The sequence below is a fragment of the Enhydra lutris genome, unplaced genomic scaffold, assembly GCF_002288905.1.
Source record: "Enhydra lutris kenyoni isolate GAN:26980312 unplaced genomic scaffold, ASM228890v2 scaffoldscaffold13, whole genome shotgun sequence".
Lineage (NCBI taxonomy): Eukaryota > Metazoa > Chordata > Mammalia > Carnivora > Mustelidae > Enhydra > Enhydra lutris.
Window position 1 is genome coordinate 16,610,386 of NW_019154097.1, and position 26,835 is coordinate 16,637,220.

The following is a 26,835-nucleotide window of genomic DNA, read 5'->3' on the forward strand; positions in this document are numbered from 1 at the left end:
ATGGAATCCTCTTGATTTTACTGGTTAGAGCTGAGCTGCCAAAGGTACTGGGTTTTCATACACAGTAACAGCCAACTTGTTGGGATCAGACTTCCAGTGACATCAACTTCTGAACATCGGTGAACCCAGGAGGATGTGGGGGAAAAAACAGGAGGCTCGGAGCCTCCTGGCAACAGCGTCCCAAGAGCCCATGCACCCCTCCTCGGAAGCAAAGCACACCCGACACGTGTCATACTTGGTTCCCCGGCTTCTCCAGGAAAACTTCCGTTCTGCCCTGGAGGTTTCTGTCAGAGAGAGGGAGGTGACGAGCAGAGGACTCAGAAAGCAGGTTAGGAGGAGGGTGCTGCATTGGCAAGGGGTTACACCCCAGACACAGATAGCTCCCCCGTCTTGTACAGGAACACATTTTGGATCGTGTGCACAAGATAAAGAACAGGTAAAGCTGTTTTAAAAGTAGAGCCTGGGGTCATACAGTATGGGAGTAAAAAGTCCCAGACACCACAAATGTCCCAGATGGCTTCACCAATAGAGCAGAAAGCAATAAAATTCATCAGTGAGAAGAGCACAATAGTCTGTGAAAGGCAAAGCCAAGCCCTATGTATTCTGGTAGCTCCTGATGACATCACCGCACCACACCAAGGTACAAAAGGGACTGATGTTGATAATGATGACCGCGACCCATCGAGAAAAGGTTAAATACTCTCCAGTATACTCTTTACTAAGGCAGGGAAGTGCGTAACACATTTTAGAAAGATTTCCCTCAAAAAAATATTAAAATTTTAAAGATTCAGCACTTAAAGGGTTAATCCTCTATTATCTGAATATTTGCGTACATACCTCATTTTACAGCAATGCTAGTAAATGAGGCATTACATTTTTTTTTAATAATCATTAGTATCAAATTATTGGCACCATTCAGTTTTAAGGATAGGGACAGGAGAGCAAACTATACAATACAACATAAAAATACAGTTCTGGTACAAATATACGAGATCAATTCCACTTAACAAGTGGTCATAAGAAGTGGATGGACATTCTACACACAAGGAAATACAGCTAGGAAATCATCACATGGAAAAGTGCTCAGCCTTGCTAGCAATTAACGAAATAAAACAACCTTTCAAGAACAACTATACACACCTATTAAACTAGCAAAAATAAATTAAAATGGCAAAACCCAATACTGGCAGAACTATCGGTAAGTAGAAATGCTTATACATTGCTGGTGGCATCATAAATCGTAGAGGGATTCAAGCATTCAGAGGGAACAGGGGAGCTGAACTACTGACCTGTAAGGTCCTTCCAACCCAGAGATTGGATCTTTCTAGAAAGCAATCTGGCAATATGAAATAAGAGCTATAAAATATTTCATGCTCTTTGACCTTGTAATCCCTCTTTGGACATATTCCCAAGGGAAGAACCCAAAAGAAGGAGCATTTTTTTTTTTTTACAAAGACATTCATAGCAGCACTATTTATAAGAGTGAAAAATTGGACAGAACTCAAATATCTAGTAATAGGGAGGAGTGAGGTTAACCATGTTACATGGATATACAGACATTTAAATTGGTGAGAGCAGGATCTGTGTTGAAAAGGGAAGATACGTGTGGAAAAGTCCAACCAAAGAGTATGTACACACTGTTCACAGCTATGAAAAAAATGTGTGCATGTTCATTGAGAGCTCGGGAGACAACTTAGAGGGCTAGTCTGTGGGAGAGGGGGTGCCTTTATTCCTGCAAAGTTGTTCAAGTGCATAATAAAAATTTAAAAACACATTTCTTGAAACTATATAAAAAGAGAACAAAGTGTCATCTGGTCAAGTTTCTATCAACAGGACAAGAATTAGTCAACTTTAGAAATGATTTTCCTTTATGGAACACCCAAATGAATCTTGATATTGAATCATCTTATCCTTGTAAGGATTTTTAGACAATTTTAAGCTATAATTTCCTACTTGGGGTTCAATGAAAAATTCTGTCTATCCCAAATAATATCGTATCCAACAAATCCACAATTTAAATTGTATTTCAGATTTCACTGAAGTACTTCATTCCTGGTGATCGCAGCTTTCTTGTTTTAGTTCATCGGTTCGTGTCTGAATAAAAATGAATGTTAAGGACTTTATAAGATCTGTATAATTACCAGTGTAAATGAAAAAACCAGCAGTAAAGAATTATTCTCTCATTAAAAACGACTCTTTAACAAACAGTCAAAGCTTGGTGCAAGTTTCAATCATACAAAATCATGGTTGAGACTGATAGCAAAGGATTCCGTGCCACATTGACTCCTGTGCTTATTAATATAGACACACAGGTAGTCCTCAGAGGGAATCCCATCTCCCCATCTTTCTTCTCCTAGGCTTCCCAAATCCCGTCCCAACTATATTGAGTAGCAGAAAAACTCTAATACTCAGGAGACAGAAAATAACTTCTCCCATAAAAGTCAAGCCAGAAGTCGGCTTCAACCAACCACGGTCTGAGACCTGGGCGAACAGAGCACACATCTGTGTTCTGTGCTGAAGTGAGCACACAAAGCCCGAAGAAAGAAAACGGACAGAAGGCACCATGCCATCCTCCAGGCCACAAGGGGAGAATTTCACAGTTCGGTCATCAACAGTCTTTTCATCATTTTCTCTCTCTCCAGTTCCTGCCGGAGCGTCTCTGCACTGAAGAAGAGTAGGTGACAAAATAATGAGATTCCACTAAACAGTGACAAGAATGGTGTCATCTCCCCCATCTTCTTTCTTGACCTTGGCTTTTGACTTTCCCTCTCAGGCTCCTTAAGGACCCCCGATATTTGCAAGTGTTTCAATGACCTGAAATTGTCTGGCTGCCTACTGGGTTCCCCCACCAGACTGAGAGTTCCTCAGGGCTCTGCTCCCCAGTGGACTGACCATATATGTCATTCATCTCTGAACCCCAGAGCCAAGCCTAGGACCTGGTACACAGCAGCCTCAGTAAAGGTCTTCTGAATGAGCGGGAAGATGTCCAAGGGTTAGATTTCTTTCAATCATACTTCAAATCGGATTCAAATGCACTTTCCCCCAGAGTCCTCTCTCCCCCATATTTTAATAAACAAATTGTACGAAATAAAATTGGCTGCTTTGAGGGGTTGCCTCTGATTTCTTGGCCCTCAGGCCCCATTGCTTGACTACGGGATCTGTCTCCACTGTTTACATGCACACACACACGCGCGCGCACATGCAAAGTACACATCTAAAGCACAAACAAAGTTTTTAAATAATCTCATACAGGGTAGACATCATTCTCTACTGTGACCAACAAGTACAATCTGGCCCCAAGCTCCAGCTTCATGGGGCTCTTGTCCTGTCTCATCCTGCTCTGGCTACGCTGGCCAAAGCATTAACCATTAACCATTCCGGGCACGCTCCATCTCAGAGGTCTTAGCACTGGCCGTTCCCCCGATGAATATCCTCTTCCTGCAACACCTGCAGCTTGCTCTCTCCCTGCCTGCGGGTCTCTGCTTACGAGCCGCCTGAATGAGGTTATCCCAGCATGCCCGGTGCCCTTCTTGGTTTCCTTTACCTCTTTAGCTGGTCACCCCCTGCCCTCGTTCTCTCTCTCTCTCTCACACACACACATACATACATTCACATGCATTTATTTAATGTCTGTCTCCTCTCCCCCAACACTAACTTATAGATTGCATAAAGGTAGGATTTCTGTTTTATTTACTGTACATCCCGAGGGCCTAGAATACTCTCTAGCCTTTGTAGACACTTCTGTAAATATGTACAGAATAAATGAATGAAAGAATAAATAAACAGATGTCACAGACACAGTGAAGCTAGAGCTTGTGCCTGCTCTCCCTATCACCGGAGCTCCCTGCGGGTACCTGCAGGCCTCACTCACCTGGCTGCCAGAGAAACGGGCTTCCGGGGGGTGTAGATGGTCTGCACTGTGGAGATGGTCTCTGTCAAAGGCCTCAGGGTCACCGCCGGAATCAGTGGGGAAGACTGGCCAGGACAGCATGGTAATTTACTGTCTCTAAAGTCCGCCTGGAGAGGAAACAGAAAAGAGGAAATCAATCTCAATTTGGGTTCCATTTTCACACTGTGGGTGACTCCCTATGCCTTACCATAGAGTTCCTGTTTTTTTTTTTTTAACAATAGCTAAATTACCACTTATTAAATGATTTTATTTTGTGCCAGACACTGTGCTAAGCACTTTACATATATTACCTCTTGACAATCCTTAAGGTAGAGGTCATATTTCATCACATTTGACACCATCCATTGTAAGATCCACCATTTTTGCATGAGCCACAGAGAAAGAAAAATGTGGTCATTCAAACTTTGTAGCACCCACTCATGTAACGAATGTTCTGATTTCGGAGATTTTATTTGATTTTGTTTATTTATTTGACAGAGAGAGTGCCCAAGTAGGCAGAGTGGTAGGCAGAGGGAGAGAGAGAAACAGGCTCCCCACTGAGCAAGAAGCCCAGTGCAGGGCTGGATCCCAGGATCCTGCGATCATGACCTGAGCCGAAGGCAGATGCTTAACCGGTTTCAGAGATTTAAAAAGTGGAAAAAAAAAATGGATATCTTAGAGCTGATTTTATGAAAAAGAAAAGTAAGGCTCAGAGAGGTTAATTAATTTTGTCAAGGTCACACAGTAAAGTGTTAAGAAGCAGCACTGAGGACCAGGATTAGCTGACCCCATAACTGGTATTTTTCACCACTATCTCAGTGCTTCCCAAAGTATGGTCCCCAGCCTGCCAGCATCCGTATTATCTCAAAACTTGGTAAAATTGCTGTCCTCGAGCCACTCTTGCCCAGTTCTTAAAAGTCCCAGTGTGGTTTCTGACATTGGCTTCCTACTCCATCTTGGCCCCCAGCTTTTCAGGAAGGGCTTCCCTGGGTGACTCACAGCACTGCCAGGGCTGGGCAGGAGGCCAGAGTGCCCGCCGTGGGCCAGCTGAGGGAAGCGGAGCAGGCGCGTCCGGCGGGGGAGCTGTGCCCAGGGAAACCACAGGGGCAGGATGAGCGCAGGGGAGTAGCACTTAACAGCCCTGCCCAGCACCTGTGTCTCTGACGTCTGGTTGTCCCAAGGCAGGTGTTGGAAGCTGCTCGTGACCTTAGAAATATATTATTCGAGGAAACTGCTTTTTGCCTCTGCTTGGACTGCTAGACCCCTTCTTAGCTCTGCTCAACCTCTGAAAACTACACCAGCCACTGCTCCCTCCCTCTCGGTCCAAGCGGCTAAAGCCGCCTCAGAGAGTGACCACCACCCAGCTCAGAGACTGCACTGTTGGTTACCCAGAGGACCCTCCTCCCCGGCCCACCTCACACATCCTCCAGACCGGCCAGGAAGCCTCCGGAAGGAACCCTGGGGATCACTCGGTTCTAGGAATTACAAACTCTGATCCCCAGGAGGAGGAGGGGGTAAGAGGAAAGAGGAGGTGATCCCAGACTCCCCACTTCTGCTCCCTGCAGCCGCTTGGACAGGGAGTTCTGCGGAAGCTTTCATTGAAAGGAAAGACTTACCGCTGAAAAGAAGCCATCGGACTCGCTCATTTTGCAGATGAGAAAACTACAGCATTTAAAGGTTTAATATTCTGACATTCTGCAGAGCTTAAAGCAGCTGCCCCGTACACAAAGGGAGGTGGGGACATGAAGTAGGTTGCCATGACTCCCTGCTGTCATTAATGATACCCCCGTTCTTCTCTGGCCCTTGAGAAATAGCCACCATCCTTGACCCTTCTGGGACATTCTGTGGTTGGTCAAGTTCTGCCAACTTCTTGTTCCCTTTTGATCCCTGCCTTCACCGGATACAAGGCGGTCCCTATTCCTATTTCCACTCAGATAAGAGGAGACTGGGGCCAGGAGCGGCGAAGCGACAGCTAAGATCACATCATCACCAAGATGGAGACCCGCCCCAAAAGGACTGCAGACAGGAACCCCAACAAAGACATGTACACACATGCTCACGACAGCATGACTCACGACAGCCAGGAGGTAGAGACAACGCAAATACCCACCAGTGAATGAACGGACCAACAGACTGGACTAGTAGCCCCCATAAAAAGAATGAAGCTCTGATCCCTCCTACCATGTACAAGAGCCTCAAACATATGATGTTCGGTGAGAGAAGCCAGGCACAAACGGTCATAAAGTCTACGACCCCATTTATCCGAAATAACCACACTAGGGAAATCCACAGAGACAGAAGGCAGATTGGTGGGTGCCCAGGGCTGGAGGGGTGGGGAAGGGGAGTGATTGCTAATGGGAACAAGGTTTCCTTTCAGGGTGATAAAAGTGTTTTGGAACCAGAGATCGTAGTTGGACAGCACCAAGTGTACCAAAAGTCACTTTAGAATGATGCATTTTGGGGCGCCTGGGTGGCTCAGTGGGTTAAGCTGCTGCCTTCGGCTCAGGTCATGATCTCAGGGTCCTGGGATCGAGCCCCGCATTGGGCTCTCTGCTCAGCAGGGAGCCTGCTTCCTCCTCTCTCTCTACCTGCCTCTCTGCCTGCTTGTGATCTCTCTCTGTCAAATAAATAAATAAAATCTTTAAAAAAAAAAAAAAGAATGATGCATTTTATCTTACATGATGCTCTCCTCCGTAAAATAAAGTCACAAAAAGGTAGAGGCCCCAAACCCCATAGTCCTTCCCAACCTCCCAGAGTTTGTTCATAGGATTAAAAGAAGCTATCAGGGGGCCGGGGTGGCTCATTCGATTGAGTGTCTGACCTCTTGATGTTGACTCAGGTCATGATCTCGAGGTTCTGGGACAAGCCCTGTGTCAGGCTCCAGGCTCAGTGTGGAAGTGGGGAGTCTGCTTGAGATTCTCCCTCTCCCTCTGCCCCCTCCCACCTCTCGCTCTCACTCTCTCAGAATAAATAAATCTTTTTTTTAAAAGATTTTATTTATTTATTTGACAGAGAGAGACACAGTGAGAGAGGGAAAACCAGCAGGGGGAGTGGGAGAGGGAGAAACAGGCTTCCCGCTGAGCAGGGAGCCTGATGTGGGGCTCGATCCCAGGACCCTGGGATCATGACCTGAGCTGAAGGCAGACGCTCCATGACTGAGCCACCCAGGCACCCAAATTTTTCTTTCTTTCTTTCTTTTTTTTTTTTTTTTTTTAAAGATTTTGTTTATTTGATAGAGAGAACACAAGCAGGGAGATTGGGAGAGGGAGAAGCAGAGCTGAGCACGGAGCCCGACACAGGGCTCAATCCCAGGACGCTGGGATCATGACTTGAGCTGAAGGCAGACACCCAACCAACTGAGCCACCCAGGCGCCCCTCAAAATAAATGAATCTTTAAAAAAAAAGAAGAGAGAGAGAGAGAAAGAAAGAAGAAGCTGCTGACATTGTCGTCTGGCATGCCACCGAAAAGCATGTCACATGGGAGCAACATCTTAAAACACAGACCTGTTTTCTGAATCTACTTACAGTGAACAGTGGCCCTGAATTGAAAACATCGGGAAACGGGGCCACTGGATCAGCCGGGAATGTTTTTATCTTCAAAAAAGAGAAAGACAAGAGGGTTACTTTCAGATTAGAAAACAGAGGTTTGAAATCTTTGGCACTTTTAACACCGAAGTGATGGGTTCAGGGGGACACACGCGGAGCCCTCATTGTTTGCAGGGAAACATATAGACGGTCCCTGCGGCCCCTTGGCCAGTGGTCGTGTCCGCGCCCTTCCTTGTGCTGTAGGGCCGGGACCCAGCAGGGATGACAGGCTGCAGTCTCGTGTTTGTAGGACACACCACGTTCACCTGGCCCGGAACTCCTTTCCCTGGAGGCTGTGTGGGCCTCCTAGGCCTCTTGGGCCCTACGCATGGCCTGATCCATACAAGGCCATGGTCAGGGTGTGTAGTGAGACAGGCCAGAGCTGCCTGGGTGGCTGCTGTTGGCTTCCCCATGGGCGGGGGGCATGCCCTAGAGGCTGCTGACAGGCCACATCCTGGGACACGGTCTACAATGGTGGACAGAGTACCAGGAGGCGGCTTGCACTAATTAGGCCACAAACTGTTTCCTGTCTCTTCCCCTCAGTTGTTGGACTCCCTGTAAATTGTCAGCCACAGAGGAGAACCTTGGGCCAGGCTCTGTAAGCATGTGAGAATCCCGCCACCACGGCCTTGGGGACACAGGGCACTGCGATCAGACGGGCCCAGTGCTAGGGCAGCCGCTGCAGAGGGCTGGTCTGAAGGAGTGTGGACGAATGGCCCGATCAGCTAGTGGTGGGGGGCCGAAAGGAGACTTGGCTTCCATTGCTTTCTCTTTGGTCATTTTGTCTTTGTCCCCATAGAGGCCTTGGGGAATGTAGAGTGTGCTTTTGTCTTTATACCAGCCTAGAGGAGTGCCAGCAGGCCCAGGAGCGTAAGGACTCTGCTACCAGCTTTGCCTGCAGCCCCCAGGGCACAGAAACCGCCCTCCCACCTGCTAGGGAATGCACACTCCGCCACCTGCCACCAGAGGGCAGCAGCCCAGACACGAGGCCACCGCTGACCCTGGGTAGCGGCTGTCTCTCCCAGGGACTTGTCTATGGACCCTGGGGTAGTTATTTGATGCTCTTGACTCAATCTAAACGGGGTGGGGGGGTGGGTGGGGGGAAGGTTGCGCTAAGGTAGGGGGGAGCGAGAGCACATCAGAACAGACCCAAATCTGGCTTTTCTGAATGGGTGGAGTAGTTCTCAACCAATCTGAGGACAGTGTCTCTACAATGTGCACGGAGATTCCCAGCCCACGCCTGCTCCCCTTCCCAAAACTCTCTTTGGCCTCTTTAAACATCTCTGAATTCCCAGAATGGGCCCCTGAATGCGTTGTGGCAGCTCAGACTGCTGAGAGCGGCTGACTGCCACACAGCGGGAGGACCCAGGGGAAACCTGTGGTGCCTTCTCCTCGCGGGGCCTAACGGTTCGGCGTGTGTGCCGAGACCAAGAGCAAAGTGAAAAGTCACAGTCAGATAAGACTCTCAGACCACCGTGAAGTAAAAGGGAAAAGCGGTTTATTACTGCTATTAAAAAAAGGTGAACATTGGCAGCTTCCATGAATTATCCTGTATTTTCTCTAAATAAGACAAAAATCTACCCCAAAAGTTACACTCTGCGTTGCCCGGCGGTGGCAAAGCATGGTCAGTCTTCTGCTGCTGCTGCCCCTTGGTGTAACCGCTTTAGAAAGGGAGCAAAGCCAAAGTCACATTCTTGAACCCAGCAGGGTCTAGCCTAAGAAAATAAAATACCCGCCACAAAAGCTATGTGTCCCCTTGAATAGCGACGCGCTGGAAACCAAGCACGCATCCTGCCGGAAGAATGTGTCCGTCAATGGGAGACCACGCGCTGGATGGAAGGCAAACAGTCATATACAATGTGGTGATGAGAACAAGATAGAAACAATCCAACACTCAGCGAAGAGAGAAAAACGAGAGATGATATGGACACTGTGATTTCACTCTGTAAAGTTATAGATGAATACAAATAAATATTAGAAGGAAACATGTAAAAATGAAAAAAACATCGTGCTAGGTTGGGATGATGGGTGAGGCCTTTTAGGCTGTTATGTAACACTCATCCTGTTATCTGGAAACGTAGCAGGAAGAGAGACAAGGGGAAAAAGTTTTTATTTTCCATAGAAACGCAACTAAGTTTTTTTTTTTTTTCTTTCTTTCTGGGAAAAGCATCTATGCTCATCAAAGCTTTAGGAAAACAAAACAAAACAAAACAAAAAACTCTTCCTGGTTCTTGAGAGCTGGAGACACAGGGCAGGACAGCAGCCGGTGTGTCCTCATTTGGCCAAACTGTGTATCCATCCTGGAGTCAGAGCACCTGTCAGTCAGGCCCTTCCAGAAGGTCTAGCGCTCATGCACACCAGCGGGGTGGCCGCCTGGTGGCTCCTGCCCGCCTCGCCTTTCCTGGCCAGGCCCCTCTCCCTGCCAGGGTACCTACCAGCCTCGTTTTGATTGGAGGGTGCATGCAAACTCCAGTGGTCTCTTCCTTCATGGGGGGAGAGAGTGGAGGAGAACAGCGAGAGTGGGCACAGTGGGGGGCGCTGGCGGGCTCTGCCTGCTCACGAGGAGAGGAGAGAAGGGGAGGAGGCAGAGGAGAGAGGGGGAGGAGGCAGAGGAGAGAAGGGAGGGGAGGAGAGAAAGATAGCACAGTGCAAGAAGGATCTGTCAACTCCAGACAGCACTGGAGCCAGCCTCGCCCGCGCCTGCTTCTAGCCTCTGGCCAGCTGGCTTCTAGGCCCCCCTCCTCCCTCCTCTCCCCACCTTCTCTCCTCCTCTCTGGCTCTCATCTGTCTTCTCCACTATCTGAGCAGAACAACCCATTGAAACCCCATTCCCGGGGTTGGCAGGCAGGGAGACTCCTGACCGACTGTGCGGGCCTGGCAGTGGCTTCCCGAAGCATGGGCCAGGCCACGCCAGAAAGACAGCCGTGATGAGTGAGTGACGCTGGCTGTGGGGGCCATATGAAGCCTTGAGCGTGCTGGCCTTGCACGCCTGGAGGCCTCCTGCACTCTGCTAAATAAGGGCCCGTCGGGGTATACAGGCGAGCAGGTGTCCAACAGATCCAGGAAAGACAGATCTCAGCGGGCAGGAACACGGACTTGTGGATTTCATCTGCCATGGCTTTTTGTTATCTGTGTTAGAGAACATACTGCCCCCCGTCCCTTCATCCCCGTGGCCCAGACCATGACACCTCGGGTTGTCGCCGAGGGACCCTGTTGCTTTAGCTGGAAGATATCAAGCATTGTGAGAAAATGGCTCGGGGTACTGGGTTCCCCACCCCAGCCTTACAGAGTGCCATGCACCAGCGGAGGGCCGGCAGCTCGGACTGGTGAGCGTGGTGATGGTGAAGACAGAAGGCTCTGGGGCTAGGGAAGGGGCCATCCACAGGGTTGGTGTGGGTTGCCAGGAGGGACCATTCACTCCCGAGAGTAAACACACGCCTCTTTTTCAAGAGAGCTTCCTTAGGTAGTTGGTAACATCCTGCCATAATGAAGGAAGCAGAGGCCCTGGGGAAGTTTCACGACAACATGATCCAGAACACTGCGGGCACTTTCCTGTCTCGCGATTGATCTAACGCCGATCTCCTTACAATTGTGCGGTCCCAGACCAGTCCCAAAGGGGTTTTACAACCAGAATCTCCAACAGTCTTGGTGACCGCCTTGCTTTACTACTCAGATTTGGAGATGCTGAGAGATGGCATCTGCAAAGGCTACATCTGCAGCCATCCTTCAGAAACAGGGGAGTCCGCATCAACCACCTGCCGTCAAGTTTCAGCACACTGCTGAGGCTCCCTCCACTGCTCTCTCCTGTCCTCAGGCTGAACCCTGCCCTCTGGGAGGTGGCACTGGACACCTGACTGAAGCGGGCTCCAGCCTGTCCCACCCGCCCTTGCTTCTCAACACCACCCTGGCCAGAACCAACCGCACCAGGGACCCCAGGCGATGGTGCCTTAGCCTCTGCAGATAAGCGGGCACTCCCGTGGGCTTTGTGAAGAAAATAAGAGCTGGCGTAGATGACCAGCAAATACGGACATACAGCCTAGATGCCAGATTGTGTACCAGCCACTAGTGTCTTAGCTGAAGGTTATGATGAATGACTTCAGGCTTTGCCTAGCATTGGACTTTTATGGTAAAGAAATGTCGAGCCATCCCACAAGCATGTATGACTCTTCTAAATACGCATCTGTTAGTAAATGAGCAGGAAATAAGAGAACCCGTGTAATAGGATACTATTTTGAAATACCGTTTTATTTTTTTTCTCCCGGCATTTCCTCTCCTCCTTGGCTTTTTTCCACATTCAGGCAGCTAGGTTCTTCTAAGCTACTTGGCTTTTGAGGTTTAAAATCTGAATCCTTGGGGAACAGAAAGATTTTTGGCATAGACAAATGAAGATGGAAATGTGAAAGGCTTCTTCATCATCCAGACAAGAAAAGAGGTTGCCAGTGTGAGGGCTGGAGAGAAAAGTCAGAGGGAAAGTGAGGAGTAGGGGTAGACATTAGGAAGTACTGAGCAGAGAGGCGCCAGCAGATCGGGATTCTCCTCCCAGCCGGACAGGCTTCCACCCACCCAAAAGGGGCATGAGGGAAGCAGGCAGTGCCCCAGATGTATCAGCAAAGAGATGACATCACAGACTAAAGAGACTGCCCTCCATCCTCCTGTGCCCTGGGAAAGATGGATGAATCCCCAGGAAAGTGGAAGAGGCACCCCAATTTCACTGGGGATCAAGCTTCAGCCCTCCTGATAGAATGAGGTTCAAAAATAAAAACCAAGTTACTGAGCTAGACAGAAAACCAGTTCTTCTGACACTCGAGCCAAGGATTCTTTTTTGTCCTACACAACCTTCGACTGGCCAGGCCAATCTCCTCCCTGGCACATGAACTCTAGACTAACAGTCCCCGGCCCAGAACAGACCTGGGTCCTAAGTAAGCGCCTCTGCTCTGCCGCTGGCTGAGCGGTTCATGCAGTATGGGGATTGGGGACGGACATGCCCTGAAGACAAGGCATCAGGAACACAGAAGGCATAGGTGTTTGTGGTGCATGTCACCTGGGGAGGGAAGCTGGCAGGACAGACCTGGAGGACAGACTTGATTGATGTGTCAATGTCCCCTCCTTCCATTCTGTTAACACCAACACCCCATGCATGAGCGCAGACTCACCTTCCAAAAGAGAATACCAAAAGGACAGTGGGTGCTCTTGTCCCTCCCTCGCTTGCCTTATCCCCCCTTTCTGCCCCGCCTCTTCCATCCTGGCAAGAATCTCCAGTCTGGTGGCAAGTCCTCTATGCGGATCCCAGGACGGGCAAGCCACAAGCCGTGCAGGTTGTAGAGCTCCTATGGCTACGCTGAACTACATAGTAAAAGAGCTGGGGAATGGGAGAAGAAAAGATATGGAAAAAGGAGGAAAAAGTGGTGTAAGAGTGACCCTGGAAAGAATGTTTTTTGGAGAGTTTGAGGATGAAAATCCTTGGAGTCGTGCAGGGTGCAAGAAAATTAAGAAGGAAGCAAAATGGGATCTGAGAAGTGTTACCAAGGAGGTGCTAATTTAATCTTGAATGCTTTTTGAGAGATGTCAGTTAAAGACGGAAACGTTATTATTCTCATTTGTTTGGACTACGCTTCTTCAAAAACCGCCCCATGCAGAGAAGGGATCATCTGAGTGGGAGTCATTAGGGTTAAACTAGTGTTACTGCTTTGGCGGAACGTTGTTGAATGAAGGTAGGAGAATCTGGTCCCAACCCTCTCTCCGCTGTCCTTCTAGCTCTGGCCCAAGGAACCAGTGGTCCTGTGGCTATAGGAGTCTCATTGAGCCCCAGACCCTAAATCCAGTCTCTCCTCCACTGTCCTCTGGGGCAGAGACACTGCCCCCCCCCCCCCCCCGCCGCCAACAAGAACAGAGAGGACTGTTGCCTGTATTTCCAGAATGCTGGGCAGAGCAGATGGAGGAGATGGAGGGAAGAGGACCAGACAGGAGAAGCAGACTGCTGGAGCCCCCCTTCCTCTTGAAGACCCTTCAGCTTCAGTGAAGACGGGATTCTGGAGTGAAGGAAGGTCAAAGCCAGTGATGGCAAGGAAAGCCCCAAATGGAACAGGCTCTCATCAAAGTAAGAGCCCTCCAGCATACCTTCTGTATGAATGTGTGCTATGGACAAGCACTCACACCTCAAATCCACACAAGCAAGACTAAGGATGTTCCATCATGAAAACACGTATTCGCTGCAGACTTGAGCTGTGAAGTGGACAGCTGTGTCCCGGTACGGTACAAGGACCTCAGCTGTCCCATGCCCGGGCAGTGCAGCAGCCTGGGCCCTGTTTCAGAGCTCAGTCAGAGCAGCCCAGAGATGAAAGGGCGGTATCCTCAGAGAGGGAATGAGCTCCCTGTGGCCAGAGGTGTACAAGCGGAGGCCAGACAGTCATTTGGTAGGCACTGGGGACCTCTGGGTCCCTGGCAGATGCGGCTTCCTTTCTAATCTCAGACACTTACTTTCAAAGAAAAGATAAAGATAGGACCATTAAATCTACCAGCTGGGCCGGCGACATGGTGGTTTTTAAGGGAATCCCATCATTCTTGTCAGAGCCATGAAATATTTTTTGGCAAACTAACCCAAGTTTTTCAGATCTGCCAGAATCTTTAATAAATACTCAGTATTTTGCTCATGCTGTACCCTCTGCATCAAATGCTTTGTTTGGTCCATTTCCTCCATCTGGCAAACTCTTACTCATACTTCAAAACCCTAGTGCTATGAAGCCTTCTCTTTCTCAGGTGCCCCAGACAGGGTTAGGCACTGGGTCCCATAACAGTAGCAGTTTCTATAGACTCTCAAATGGCATTAATTTCGGTATGCTTCAGCAGTCTGGAAGTTTCTCAAGAGCCTAACTCAGGAGAGATCTTCCCCCACTGTCTTCTATTCCTGCCCAGCATGTTTTCTTCATGTGAGCCTTACAACTTAGCTTTCTCCCCCTTCTGCCTTCATATGCCCTCAGGTTGGTTCTCAGGTCCCTTTGGGGTTTGCTGCCCTCCAGCGAGACTGATGTCCTCCGATTGGGGCCCTAGCTTCCAGCCCCCACATGTGACCCTCCTAGGGTATAAGGCCCCAGCAGGGATACTTAGTTGGGATACCGATGTAGCAACAGGCCCAGGCTGCTTAACTTGCTGTGCCATCCTCCACACCCCTTGTTCTGCTTTCTCAGTCTGAAGAGTGCTTTAAACACAGCCCTCCTTCTAGACATTGCTTTTCTTCAAAGCGGCAAGTTTCTGAAATCCAGATGCCAGATTCAACCCAATCTGATGATGGAAAGGACACCAGAGAAGGAACTAGAACACATGGGCTTGGAACAGCTCTGTCCCTATGTGATTACCCCACTCTGGGACTCAGTTTCTTCATCTGTGCAGAAGGATGGTGAGGGGATAAAGGAAGGCCCTGCTTCTGGGTTGCCCTCTCTTGGCAGTCTGTCTAACAAGAAGGCCATCAAGAACTTGGCTGCATTTTCTCCAGCAGGGGAGGGGAACAGGTCCGCAGGTTCCCAGAGCTGGCTGTCTCACCCTCTGTCAGTTCTCAGCTACTTATCCAAACGTGCTGACCTAAAGCTCTCACACCGTACCACGTCTCCAGATGAGAAATACAACTGCATAAATCACAAATGATCGCCATGTACCAGCTGAAGCAGGGACAGTGACCATTCCTAAAGGCTAGATAGCGTTTTGTCTCATTCATTCCCCACCTCCTCGCCCCGCCTTGAAAGCCTTCCAGAAACCCTTCTTATCCACCTCCTGCTCCTCCAGTGAGCCAGTCCTGAATGACTCCCACTTGGGGCTTCTCCCCGAGCACCTTCTACGTGACTGTCCTATCGAGCCTGCCCTTTATCAACCCGCCTCCCCTCCAGCCTCTAGCTGCCCTGCCCGCTCCCAGGGCCTCACTCGAGGCCAGGCGTGCACTGAGCTCTCAGGAGGGAGTTTTTGACCTGGTACACATTTTGACTCACACTCTACACTTGTGGGCCATGGTTTACACTCAAGTACACTTGGGTATCTGGCCGAGCCGAGCCAAAGGCACATCCAAGTCTGCCTGCGTCATCTACTACTGTTCATAATATCTCACACACGTTTACGGTGCTTCTACGTTCTTCAAGGGCTCTGTCTCATGGAATCATTAGAATACTCTTAGGCAGACGTGGCAAATGATGGCATCTTTGATCCCATGACAAGGCTCCTGAGAAGGGGGTGCAGAGACTGGAGCCAGGGCTGGCTTGCACGATTCCTGGGCCAGTGCTCTCTCCCCTAAAAGGGTTTCCCACCTGCAGGAGTCCCACGAGGACCACCACCATCCCTAAGGGGAGACCTAGAAGCAGGGGATGGAGAATGGCAGGGAGGCACGAGGGGCCTGGAAAGCTGGGCTGAGGCCTTGAGCCAGTGCTTCAGACCAGAGCACTTTGCTGGAAGCGGCAGCAGAAGATGCCCCATGGGTGGGTGGGTGGGGGGCATGCGGGGAGCAGCCCAGGAAGCCGAGAAGCCAAGACCAAGGAGCCCTACACGCTTGGGAAGCAGCAGACAGGCGGGGTGGGACCCCTGCAACCGCCCTCAGCGGGGAAGGGAGCACTGCCTCCCTGGAGGGCTCTGGGAGGTAAAGGGACCCATGTGCCTGAACCCCCAAAGAAGGCTGATCCCTGAGCCTCCAGGCCGTGAGCAGGACAAGAGGAAGAGCCTTCCCAACAGCGATGCCCACCTCTGTCCATCCGTCCCACTGCCAAGATGTTTCTATGGTCTGTGGCTTTTCTGGTTTTAGCAAAATGGGAAGTTTACCAGAGGAGTAGCTTCCGTGAAGTCCATCAGGAGATCGCCTGGTTCCAAGGTAAAGGCACCTCCTCGGTCAGAGGGACTCTGGGAAGGCAGACGGAAATACTGCTGGTTAGTGCCAGCTCTGGGCGGACCAGGGACTGTCACTGGAAATCACAGACTTTCCTCCCTCTCCTCGCCCTCCCTTCTATCATGGAGCCCATGACCATGCCAGTCCCCCACACGAGTCACTTGCCCCACAGTGTGCAAATTCCAGAAGCCAAACCCCAAATGTCTTCTGAAACTTTAATGGGCAGAAAGAGTGTGTAGGTTAGAGAACTACCTTTTTAAAAGGTGCAAACAACTTCTTTTAAGTGCTTTGAGTGCTCTTTGGTCTTTCGGGGGCAGGGGGAATTGCTTCAAAGAGTCGTTTGACTATACAGAGAGCAAAGCCCCCTTCGTGGATCAAGAGGGTCAAGGCCTCAAGGGGCTAAACTCAGGAGCACAGGAGGCGCCTGGCTGTCTCAGCCGGCAGAGCATGCAGTCCTGGATCTCAGGGTCAGGAGTTCAAGCCCTACGTGTGGCACAGAGTTTACTTTAAAAACATGTTTTTTTTTTTTGTCATCTGCATAATAATGAGGAAGATCTTCATGGTAGGAGGGAGGTTTCTCTGAAACCATGTTCAGCTTTGGGGAAAACATTTTTTTTTCCCTCTTGCTCTGGGGGGTCTCAGCAGCATGGAAGGCCTAGAGGTCCTTTATGGGGAAAAAAAATAAGCTCCATCATCAGTTTGTCACCAGCAGGGCCCCAAGGAGAGAGATGGCCGGGAGAGGGAGCCCTGTGGCCTCTGGTAGGGTGCCACCCACATCCCCACTGAATTCGCCTCTGTTTCATACATTTTGGTGGGGGGGGTGTTGGTTTTAACCGTGGCAAAGAACAGGTGATAGGAACCTGTGTTCACACTTGTAACAAAGCAGTATGAAGGACTCTGCACAGGACAGGGGAACCTGGCTCAAGACACCAGGTGGTGATTGACAGGAAAGCACGGAGCCTTAGTCTGGGCCAGTCCCTGGCTGAGGGGTCTGTGGCTTGAGCAGGATCTCCTGCTGAGAACCACAAAGGGGTTCCCAAAGATCCTGGGAAGGGAGCTGGTATATGCCTGGCTACGGTCAAGCAGGATGTGGCCTGGCCCATTGTCACCTAGAGGCTACCAAGAATCATGACCTTATTGCTCCACCGGACAGGGTGCTGGCCCATAGGCTGGGCAGGGAAGTAGACTTTATTCCCATTTGTAGGTGAAGGAAGCAGGCTTGGAGAAACAAAGCCCGTGGAGTAACTGCTTGCTTCCAGCGGCCGTAAAACATGTGGAAGGAGCAGCTGGGAACAGAGTCTGGGGTCTGGGCTTGCCTTTGGGACCCCCACCCCACACACTCCCTTTTCTCAGTGGTGTCCACAGACCAGGGAGCCTTTGACTTGACATCTACTAGTAGAGCAATAGGTCTGAATGCATTTGGACCACTCGCTGTATAGAATGACCACAGCTAAGTGTCACTCAGAAAAAACCAAAAGAAATGTCTTGAGTAAGGCCCTTATCCCAGCCCATTCGCATAGCTAGCAACATCCGGAAATTGTAAACTGACAAAATAGTATTTTCCACTTTCAAGCTATTCATGTGGGCCATCCAACATAAGGAATGGGATGGGGACACGTCTACGTTTTTACTCTTCCAAGATTTCCATTATGGGGGGGGGGGTAACGTGTCTTGTTTTCTGTATTTATGTGCACTATAGATTAAGCAGGGATGATATTCTAAAACCGAACTGCCCTCAAACATCTCTTCCACTTCTCTTAAAGTGCAGTGCACAAGATCTTTATTATACCATGTGCGTCTTATAAACAGGTCATCTTTCGGGAAGAGTTACATAAAAACCCAGTCCCGGGGGCTGTTTCCCCTGCTTTACAAGCTCACAGATGATTGAGCCAAGTTCAAATGCATGCAGGATGCCATGTGCTCAATTTATACTGAATTCCTAGCAAGCGCAGCTACTCCTCGGGGCCCTCCCCCTTACCTTGGCCCCTGGGGACAGCTGGCCCTTGCTTTCTGAATTCTGAGGTGAGCTGAGTTTGTGGCCCTTGGGGGACACCAGTGGCACGGAGACTTGTGTGGTGGCCGCGGTGGTGTTTGTGGCTGTGGTGGTGGGCGCTCCTACTGCCTCGGCCAGGTCAGGAGGGAGGTCGTCTTCATCACTGTGGTTACTAAAAGCACATGAAGCTCTGCTCATTACAACAATAAACAGGCTGTGGGGAGTGGAGGGAGGGCCGGGGGAGGGATGGGGGAGCTCCCCAAACAGATGTCTGCCAGATGTCCAGCTTCCAGGATCCAAAACAGTGACATTTTTGCCAAAGCCAATTTGGGCTGGATGTTCTGTCATTTATTTGCCAAGGGATTTAAAATTCTTTTTTCTTTATTATGGAAAGATATACATAACATGTATCATTTTATCCATTGGTCAGTGTATAATTCAGTGACATTAAAGATACATTCAGGACACCCAAAACATTTTCATCACCCCCGACAGCAGCTTTATATCCACTGAACAGTGACTCCCAATGCCCTCTCCCTGCAGCCCCTGGTAACAGCTGTGTTGCTTTCTGTCTGGATGAATCTGACTATTCTAAGTATCTCACAGAAGTGGAATCATACTGTATATGTCCTCCTGTATCTGGTTTATCTCACTTACCATAATGTTTCCAAGGTCCGTCCCCGTGGTAGCATATGTCAAAATTTCATTTCTTTTTAGTGCTGGATAATATTCCTTGCATTGATAGACCATATTTTGTTTATCCATGCACCCCCTGATGAACTAATGTGTTTGAGACCCTGCTTTCAACACTTTTGGATTGGGATTCCACTGGAAGTGGGATTGCTGGATCATATGGTAGCCCCATGCTTAATTTTTTGAGGAGCGACCAAACCAAGGGACTGGGGCCTCCCTTTGGAAGGTAAATACAAGCCACTTAAGAACCAACTGCCTTGGGTGAAAAGCACAATGGCACCTTCCGTGGCCAAACAGCTACTGTCCCATTGGTGTGATAAACTAGTTACAGGGGAGGAGCTGGGCACATGTGTTTGGGGGCCTCATAGCTCTGGTCTTAGAACCTCTCTGGTAGAACAGGATGATGCAGGCAGAAAAGTACACGAGACCGGAAGTCGCCATGATGGAGGAGGAGTCCAGGCTGACATTCTGGATTTCTTTCCAGGGCTTGCAGGTATGGGAAAGGTTTGGCCTCCCACAAAGTATGTCAAGGCATGACCCAGTGGCCCAGGACAGAGCAATGTAACGTCATCAATTGCCCATTCTGAGTATGAACATGGTCTTCTCAAACTTGCAGAAATTAAGACAAGTCCCCGACCCCCTGATGCCAACCGGACTGCTGCCTATGCAGCACAGGGCTAACTAACCCTGCAGGCCAGGGGGCTCTAACTCGGAATGTGCCACAGGAACCGCGGGCCACTGACGAGCTTCTGGGAGAACCTCGGGGCCCTGGGGATCACCTGCCTGATAAGGGTGTCCCTACATACCTGACCTTGGGCCATGCCACACAGTCAGAGCTAGCAATGTGACTTATAGTGAAGACCTGCTCTTGTATCCTAGAGCTTAGGGCCACACTATATCATTTTGACCTTGGGCTCAGGGGTGGTTATTGGAGTACCCCCAGTAATAACCCTGGGCGCCAAGGCTCGGGTGAGTTTCCCTGCTTGGGAATGAGACAGTGCCCACGTGAATCCTCTAGGACAAGAGAAGTGGAAGCTCGTGCCCAGTCTTCTTCAACTCCACTCTATGTGCCTTTTCCTTTGCTGATTTTAGTCTGGATCCTTCCACTGGAATATGCGATAACCATGAAGATGACAGCTTTTCTGAGTTTTGCAAGTCCTTCTAGTGACTCATTGAACTTGAGGGTGATCTTAGGGACCCTGATACAGTTTTCCTGGGGGGGTTGCAGGTGGAACTCCCACAAGTAATGTTACTTCTAACATTACTGTTGGAAGTAATGGCTGAGCGAGCGTGTAGATGAAAGGTCCACAGCCAGTGGGCACCAGGGTGGCCTGAGCAGGGTCCCTCCCAGGGGCCTCATGATGGCCGTGGCCTCGTGGGAAACATGACCATGATACACAAATTGAGGTGAGGGTGGAACTCAGCGAGGAGGTTCCTGAGAGATTCTGGATCCTTCTGTATACGGAGAAGCCTCAAGAGGAGGATTTAGGACTTATTCTTAATTAGGGGGACAGGTGAGGTTGGAATGAGTAAGTGGGAAGACTAGTAAGATGCCACATAGGTGGATCCATGCTGAGGGAGTTAATCCACTCAGTAACACACGCATTAGCCCATTTAGTCCGTACAACAGCCCTGCGTTATGGTCTCCACTCTCCAGAGAAGCAGACGTTATTGGGTGGCAGGTTGTGACAGGACTTTCTCAAGGTCACATAGCTAGTTAAGTGGAAGAGTGGGGTTAAAATTCTTTTCTGCCTCATTAAAAAAGAAAATTATAACCTTAAAAGCACAGTTATTTAGTTTAACTTTATAGGCCATTAAAAAAACACACACACACACATAGTTCATCTTTCACAGCAGGAAGTCAACTGACGCTGCCTAGAATTGAAAAAGACTCCAAATTCTTGATGGTTTTTATAACCTTTTGTCCTAACTTAGATCTTGTGGCAAAGAGATATTATGCTTAACGACATTACGTCTTTCAGTTCAACCTCCGTTTCTGAGGTAAATTCATGTTAAATTCATGAAACATCATTTAGCAAGTACAATTTTATGTGTAGCAGGATTCTTTTCTTTGAAATGATTTCTTTTCATTTTAACACTACATGAAAAATGTCTACAGCAAGAGTCGTTCGATGTGAACTTAGGTTATTTTTGATGGCACGATTCTAGGAAATTGGTTATCTTTTCTCTTCAGACTGAGGATATTTTTCTCTCCAGAATATTTTTAGGTTTTTATACAATGTTTAAATAAATAGTAAAGTTACATTTCTAGAAGAAAATACAGCGGCTCATCATTTTCTAAACACATTGGCTGGTATCAGTAGAGGACACTCTTTCCTGCCTGAACTCTACATTGCGTCTGCTTCTCTCTCTTCTCCGCATACAACAGCCATACATTTCTTCCCTACGTCATTACTTCCAGGACACAACATGGCGGACGTTTTTGTGCATATCCTTAAAAGCATCAACTTAAAAACTCATTCGGAGCACTTGAACATCATGATGCTTTTGGTGGGGAACCCTAAAATCCAATTCTACATCATGCTGACCTAGGAACCCAGAATACCCTAATAGCCAAAAGGGCTGTGTGTGTGTGTGTGTGTGTGTGTTTCAAAAACAGTAACGCAGAAATATTTTTTAAAAGGGAAATCTGAGTTTTTTCCATCTGTATTCCTTGACACCGTGTTTATTAACTTACCAATATCTATGACTGGAAGTGAGTGGTGACTGGTGTCAACAATTTAAGAACTATTTTTATGGGGCAAAAACTTAAAGCTGGGAAAATCTCATCTATTAATTTTGCTATGATTACTAATGGGGAAAATGCTTCTATTCTTTGATTTTTGAAGCAAAATACTTTGGGGCAGCTTAAGAAACACATAGGTGACGTTGGAGGTTTGAAAAGGGCTTGCTTAAAAGAGTCACTGTAGTGAGTTAAATTTTCTCTCCTTCCTGGCCACGTATTAGTCATTGTTTCCAACATGATTACATATCCCGAATAGGTGATAATAACATTCGGAGTTTCAAAGTGTAAAAAGAAAGTCTAATCCTGACAGCTTTATCCTCCAGGGAGCAGATTTTTTCATGGTTTAATTTGTCCCCCAGAAACCATTAGGACTGTTAATTATTTGAATTACTCATTTTGGCTTTCCTAGGAAATACAGCTGCTCTAACCGTCCAGTGTTTCTATTAAGGCTAATGAAGTGGGAGGTGGTTGCCTTTTCCTTTTACCAGGTGCAGGCTCGAGATGGCTGTTTGAAAAGTGCATCCACAGTCACCCTCCCCAGCCCACACTTTGCATTTAGGGTATCCCCTAAACTTGACCTTTTCTCAAAGGCTTTCAGGTCGTCAAGAAGAAAGGAAAGGGAGCTACTTCATCCACTGGCCAAGTCCCTTGCTATGGGCTGAGAAGGCATTTTGGCACATGGACCCTCACCAAATTCCTCAGGGCTAGGTATGATCTCACCCATTTCACAGACAAGGAAAGAGAAGCTGAAAAAGTAATTTTCCCAAGAATTTAGAGCAGTAAATTATTAGCCAGGACTCTGACAGAAGCCTTTCTGACTCGAGAGCTGCATGCTTTCCTCAGCATCCAAAGATCCCCCTGCAGCCCTCTGGCCAATTACACACCCAGGCATGGTGCCACCACCAAGGTCAAGAAATGGGAACTACCACTGTGATTAGCACTACCGCTCTTACTAAAATACTACTACTCTTAAGATAGCAGTTACTGGTCTTTGGATTATAATTATTTGCAATCTGTCTCTCCCTCCAATAAACCATGACTCCTCAGATGGGAACTGGCAAATTCATTTTGTTCTTCCTAGAATAGCCTAAAACAACTCTGTGTATATGGTAGCCAAGAACATTTTTATTAAGCTGAACCAAACTGGACAGGCCCTGGTGGTTCTGGGATACTTTGGGATAGGACTCCTCCCACAGGTCTCACACGGCTCAGACCATGCTACCATTTCACAATTATGCCATGAGGCAGTTTTTGCTATGTCTCCTGGGGATTCCCCATCCTGGTATCCATGCCCCTGTGTAATCCCTGACTGCTGAGTGTGGGCTGGCCCTCTTGACTTGCTTCTAAAGAACAGAATATGGCAAAAGTGATGGGATGTTACTTGTGATTAGGTCACAAAAGGCTGTGATTTTTGCCTTGTGAAAGTTCTCCCTGGCTCTTCTTGTGTGCTTTTTTCTGATGGAGAAAGCTAGAGAGGTTTACGTGACTAGGAAATGAGGGCAACCTCTAGACAACAGCCAACAAGAATCAAATCCTGTTTCTGACCTGCAAGAATGAGCCTTCTGATGAGACCACAACCCTCACCCACACCTTGAATGCAAACTTGTAAGAGAGCCTGACACAGATGATCCAACTGAGCCTATGCCTGGACTTCAAACCCACAGAAACTGTGAGGAAATAAATGTGGACTGTTTAAAACAATGAACTTTAGACTAACCTGTTACACAGCAATCCATAATCAATACATATGCCAACTATGTAATGCTTTCAGGGAGAGAAGTCAAGTCCCATTATGACCTAAATTGGAAACAAACTGTATTTTGGGGGATGGCTCTTTGGAAATGGTGTGAGAGGCTAAAAGCATTTACAACTGAACATTTAGCATCAACTTTGTGATTATCATTTAAAAAACTCGCAGTACAGAACTCACAAACTGTATTGTCTTGTTAACTTCCTCACTCGGGGAGGCTTGATTTCCAGCTTTTCTACTGCTGGCTGGGTAGTTTCCACACGTATAGGAATAGGACTTCTAGAGACAGAGCAAAAAAACAGAATAAAAAAACAGAACCAACAGGAAAGTTTATGGTCTAGTTTTGGCTGTAAGAATTGCTTTCTCAGTTAATTTAAACCCTTAATAACATTGATAGTAAACATATCCATTTTTCCTCCTGTCCACTCTACTTATTAAATATAATTTTTAAGTATATCATAGAAAGTCCAAAAACAAAAACCAAAATCATAGGGAAGAAAATATAGCAAGTAGGAACTGAATATAATTGGGGTACCACATAAAGCTTCCTGCCCAAAACACCTACCTCCAGGGTTTGGTTCATTACTAGGTTTTGCCAATAAAATGAGCAGAGAGAAACCCGTGGATAACCCATTTTTACTTCCAAGTAATCTGGTAGTTATGCTATTTTAAATATAGCACAGAATATATTTTTAACAGATAAACAGAGTATTTAATGTGAAAAATGCATAATCGGAAGGCCTTTAAGACTTGTTTTAATTTTTTTAATTTTGTGTATATGTGAAATGTTAAAAATTGTTTCACTTCTATATTTCCTCAAGAAAATATGCCAGATAACCAATGGGCCCTACTCAAAACAGAGATTTTAAGAAAAAGCTTTCACACATTTTTGTAGTAGTTATGACTAATTTCATTTTACAAAATTCAGAAATTACCTTCTGGGACGTAAGGGCATCAAAAGAAGCTGAGGTCCTCAGCAAGGAACCTCTACCAAACCAATGAGCCATTCTGAGCCCCCATTTTCTCCTCTATTTAGTGTCTAATATGGTGCCAGGCATGTGGCCAGTGCCTAATCAATGTTTGTTAAATAAACACGTGAATGAATGAGCAAATAAAGAAACTGGAGTCAGCATAGTCTAGATTCATGATTTCCCCAAGCTGGGACCCTAGTGTCAACTGAACACAGTCCCTGGAAGGACTCATACTCAACCAGGAAGCACATAACTTCACTTTGGGTGGAATGGTTGGCATCTGGAAAGCTTCGTGGAGGAGTTTACACTTAACCAGATGGAGGGAAGACTTCCAAGGTGAAGACAGAGTAGAGAGCTACAGAAAGCAAGGCACTGGAACCACCAACCAGTGAGGTCCCAGCAGACAAGGAGGAGATGTCCACTAGAGCAGAAAGCAGGGGCCAGGTCACGAGGAGCTTCAGACTCAGGAATTTACACTGAAGGCCAAGTTGTCATTAAAGGTTTGAGGCAAGGGAATGGCACAATCAGATTTGCTTGTTGGAAAAACCCTTAGAGAAAGGAAGAGGATACTAGTGAAGACAGGCTGGCCGGGAGTATCTTCAAAGACTGTAGCAGAAGGTAACCAAGCAGACAGACGGTGTGGGCTTGCGGTAGACCAGGATTCGGGTCAGGAAGAGGAGAGGATAGATGTGGGGGAAGATATGAATGAGCAGGACATGGTGATCAGTTTTATGAGGGGACGAAGAGGAGAAAGTCGAGGACTCCCAGGCATCAGATCTGGATGACGGGTAGGTAATAATGCCATTAACCAAGACGGAAAAACAGGTGAATGTTAGTGGGGTAGGATGGGAAGAGATGAATTAAGGTTTTGCAGAGTCCAGGAGACAGCTGGTTCTATGCTCTGCATAAGACAACGTTATACCAAGAACATGGATTGGGATTCGAAGGTGACATCCAAAAGTATGAGTTTTCTTTTTTAACATCAAGAATTCCCCAGAGCAATGTTTCCTGGATCACCTGGAGTACTTGTTGAAATTCTGGTTCCTGTCCACCCCACCCCACCTCCAAGGATTGAGAGGTCTGGAGAAGGACCTGGGTGGCCTGCGCGCATGTTTTTTGCTTGTTTGTTTTGTTTTAAAGATTTATTTATTTATTTGTGTGCATGGTAGGGAGGGGCAAGGGGAGAGGGAGAGAGAGAATCTTAAGCTAACTCCCCACTAAGCGCGGAGCCCGACGCAGGCTCAATCTCACAACCCAAGCCAAAACCAGGAGTCTGACTCATAACCAACAAAGCCACCCAGGCACCCCTAAAAGTCTGTGTTTTTAATGAGAGACTGATGCAATGACCCTTGGACCCATTTTAGGAAAGTCTACCCTGGGGATACCCACCAGTATTAGACCACCAAGGAGGCTATGGGCCTGCCATGATTTATAGGTTGTTACTTACTTGGGCTGAGAGAGGAAGGGTCTCTCTGGGAGATCAGAGGAGGAGGGTTTCCCTCTGGGTTTAAAGTGGTAATGGCGCGGAAGCTTTAAAGAGCATGTATGGGTCTAGTACTGTAAGGAGCTCCGTAGAAAGAGTACATCAATGGCCAAAGGAAGAGTGATAAACTGAGCTGGGGCAGAGAGCCAGAGCCCAGTCCTAAGGAGTCTCCCAGGCTCTGCTGAGAAGTCTGGGCTCCACCGGGAGAGCAAAGGCGTCCTTTACAGGACATCAAGCAGGGGAATGACAAGGTCTTATCTATATACTTGCAAAGCACCTCAGAGCGATTTCTTTGTTAGCGTAGCAGTTAGAAATAATAAAACTGAGACTAAGCAGCATTTCTGAGATTTAAACGGAGTTGTTTTCAGCCAGTCTCTTTCTATCTCTTCGTATTGACATTCTTTCCAATTTTCTTTCCTTCTCTCTGATTTTATTAACAAATGCCCTGGTGAGTGATGTTTCGAGGATAACATTGATGATACAGAGCATTGTTTCCCCATTCAAACAAGAAGCAACAGACCTTACATTAGCATCCTGAAGACTGGATTTCTTATTGATATTTACAAACGTTGATTCCTCTTTTCCAACCTGTTAAAGAAAACAGGCCAGTTAGTCAAACCTGAATTATCTCCGTGAGCAAAAAATGTTTTCAAGTCTCCAGCATTCAAAGGATTACAGAAATGCGAAGGTAGCTCAGAGAGGTGGTTCAGGAAGTACTCAGTCAATAACAAATTTTCTCCGGTGTTTATATAAGAAAAAAAAATGTTTTCATGAGTCATTCCCCATCAGGGGGATTTAACACTTAATCATTCAAATGTAATCAATGCCTGCATTCATACTTTTATTGAGCACCTGCTGTGTGCCAGCT

At 47.7% G+C, this 26,835-nt stretch overlaps 1 protein-coding gene across 1 annotated transcript in view; it reads right to left on the reverse strand.

Moving 5' to 3' along the window:
* The window catches only part of LOC111145823 (erythrocyte membrane protein band 4.1 like 4B), a 125,833-nt gene continuing 98,998 nt past the window's right edge, over positions 1-26,835 (reverse strand). The window contains exons 19-26 of the mRNA XM_022501076.1: positions 26,488-26,555; positions 23,694-23,792; positions 18,310-18,487; positions 16,268-16,345; positions 9,910-10,026; positions 7,415-7,483; positions 3,872-4,017; positions 1-2,664 (exon numbers count right to left, since the gene is read on the reverse strand). Coding sequence (XP_022356784.1) covers positions 2,595-2,664; positions 3,872-4,017; positions 7,415-7,483; positions 9,910-10,026; positions 16,268-16,345; positions 18,310-18,487; positions 23,694-23,792; positions 26,488-26,555 — 825 coding nt within the window. The 3' untranslated portion in view covers positions 1-2,594. The remainder of the gene's footprint in view (positions 2,665-3,871; positions 4,018-7,414; positions 7,484-9,909; positions 10,027-16,267; positions 16,346-18,309; positions 18,488-23,693; positions 23,793-26,487; positions 26,556-26,835) is intronic.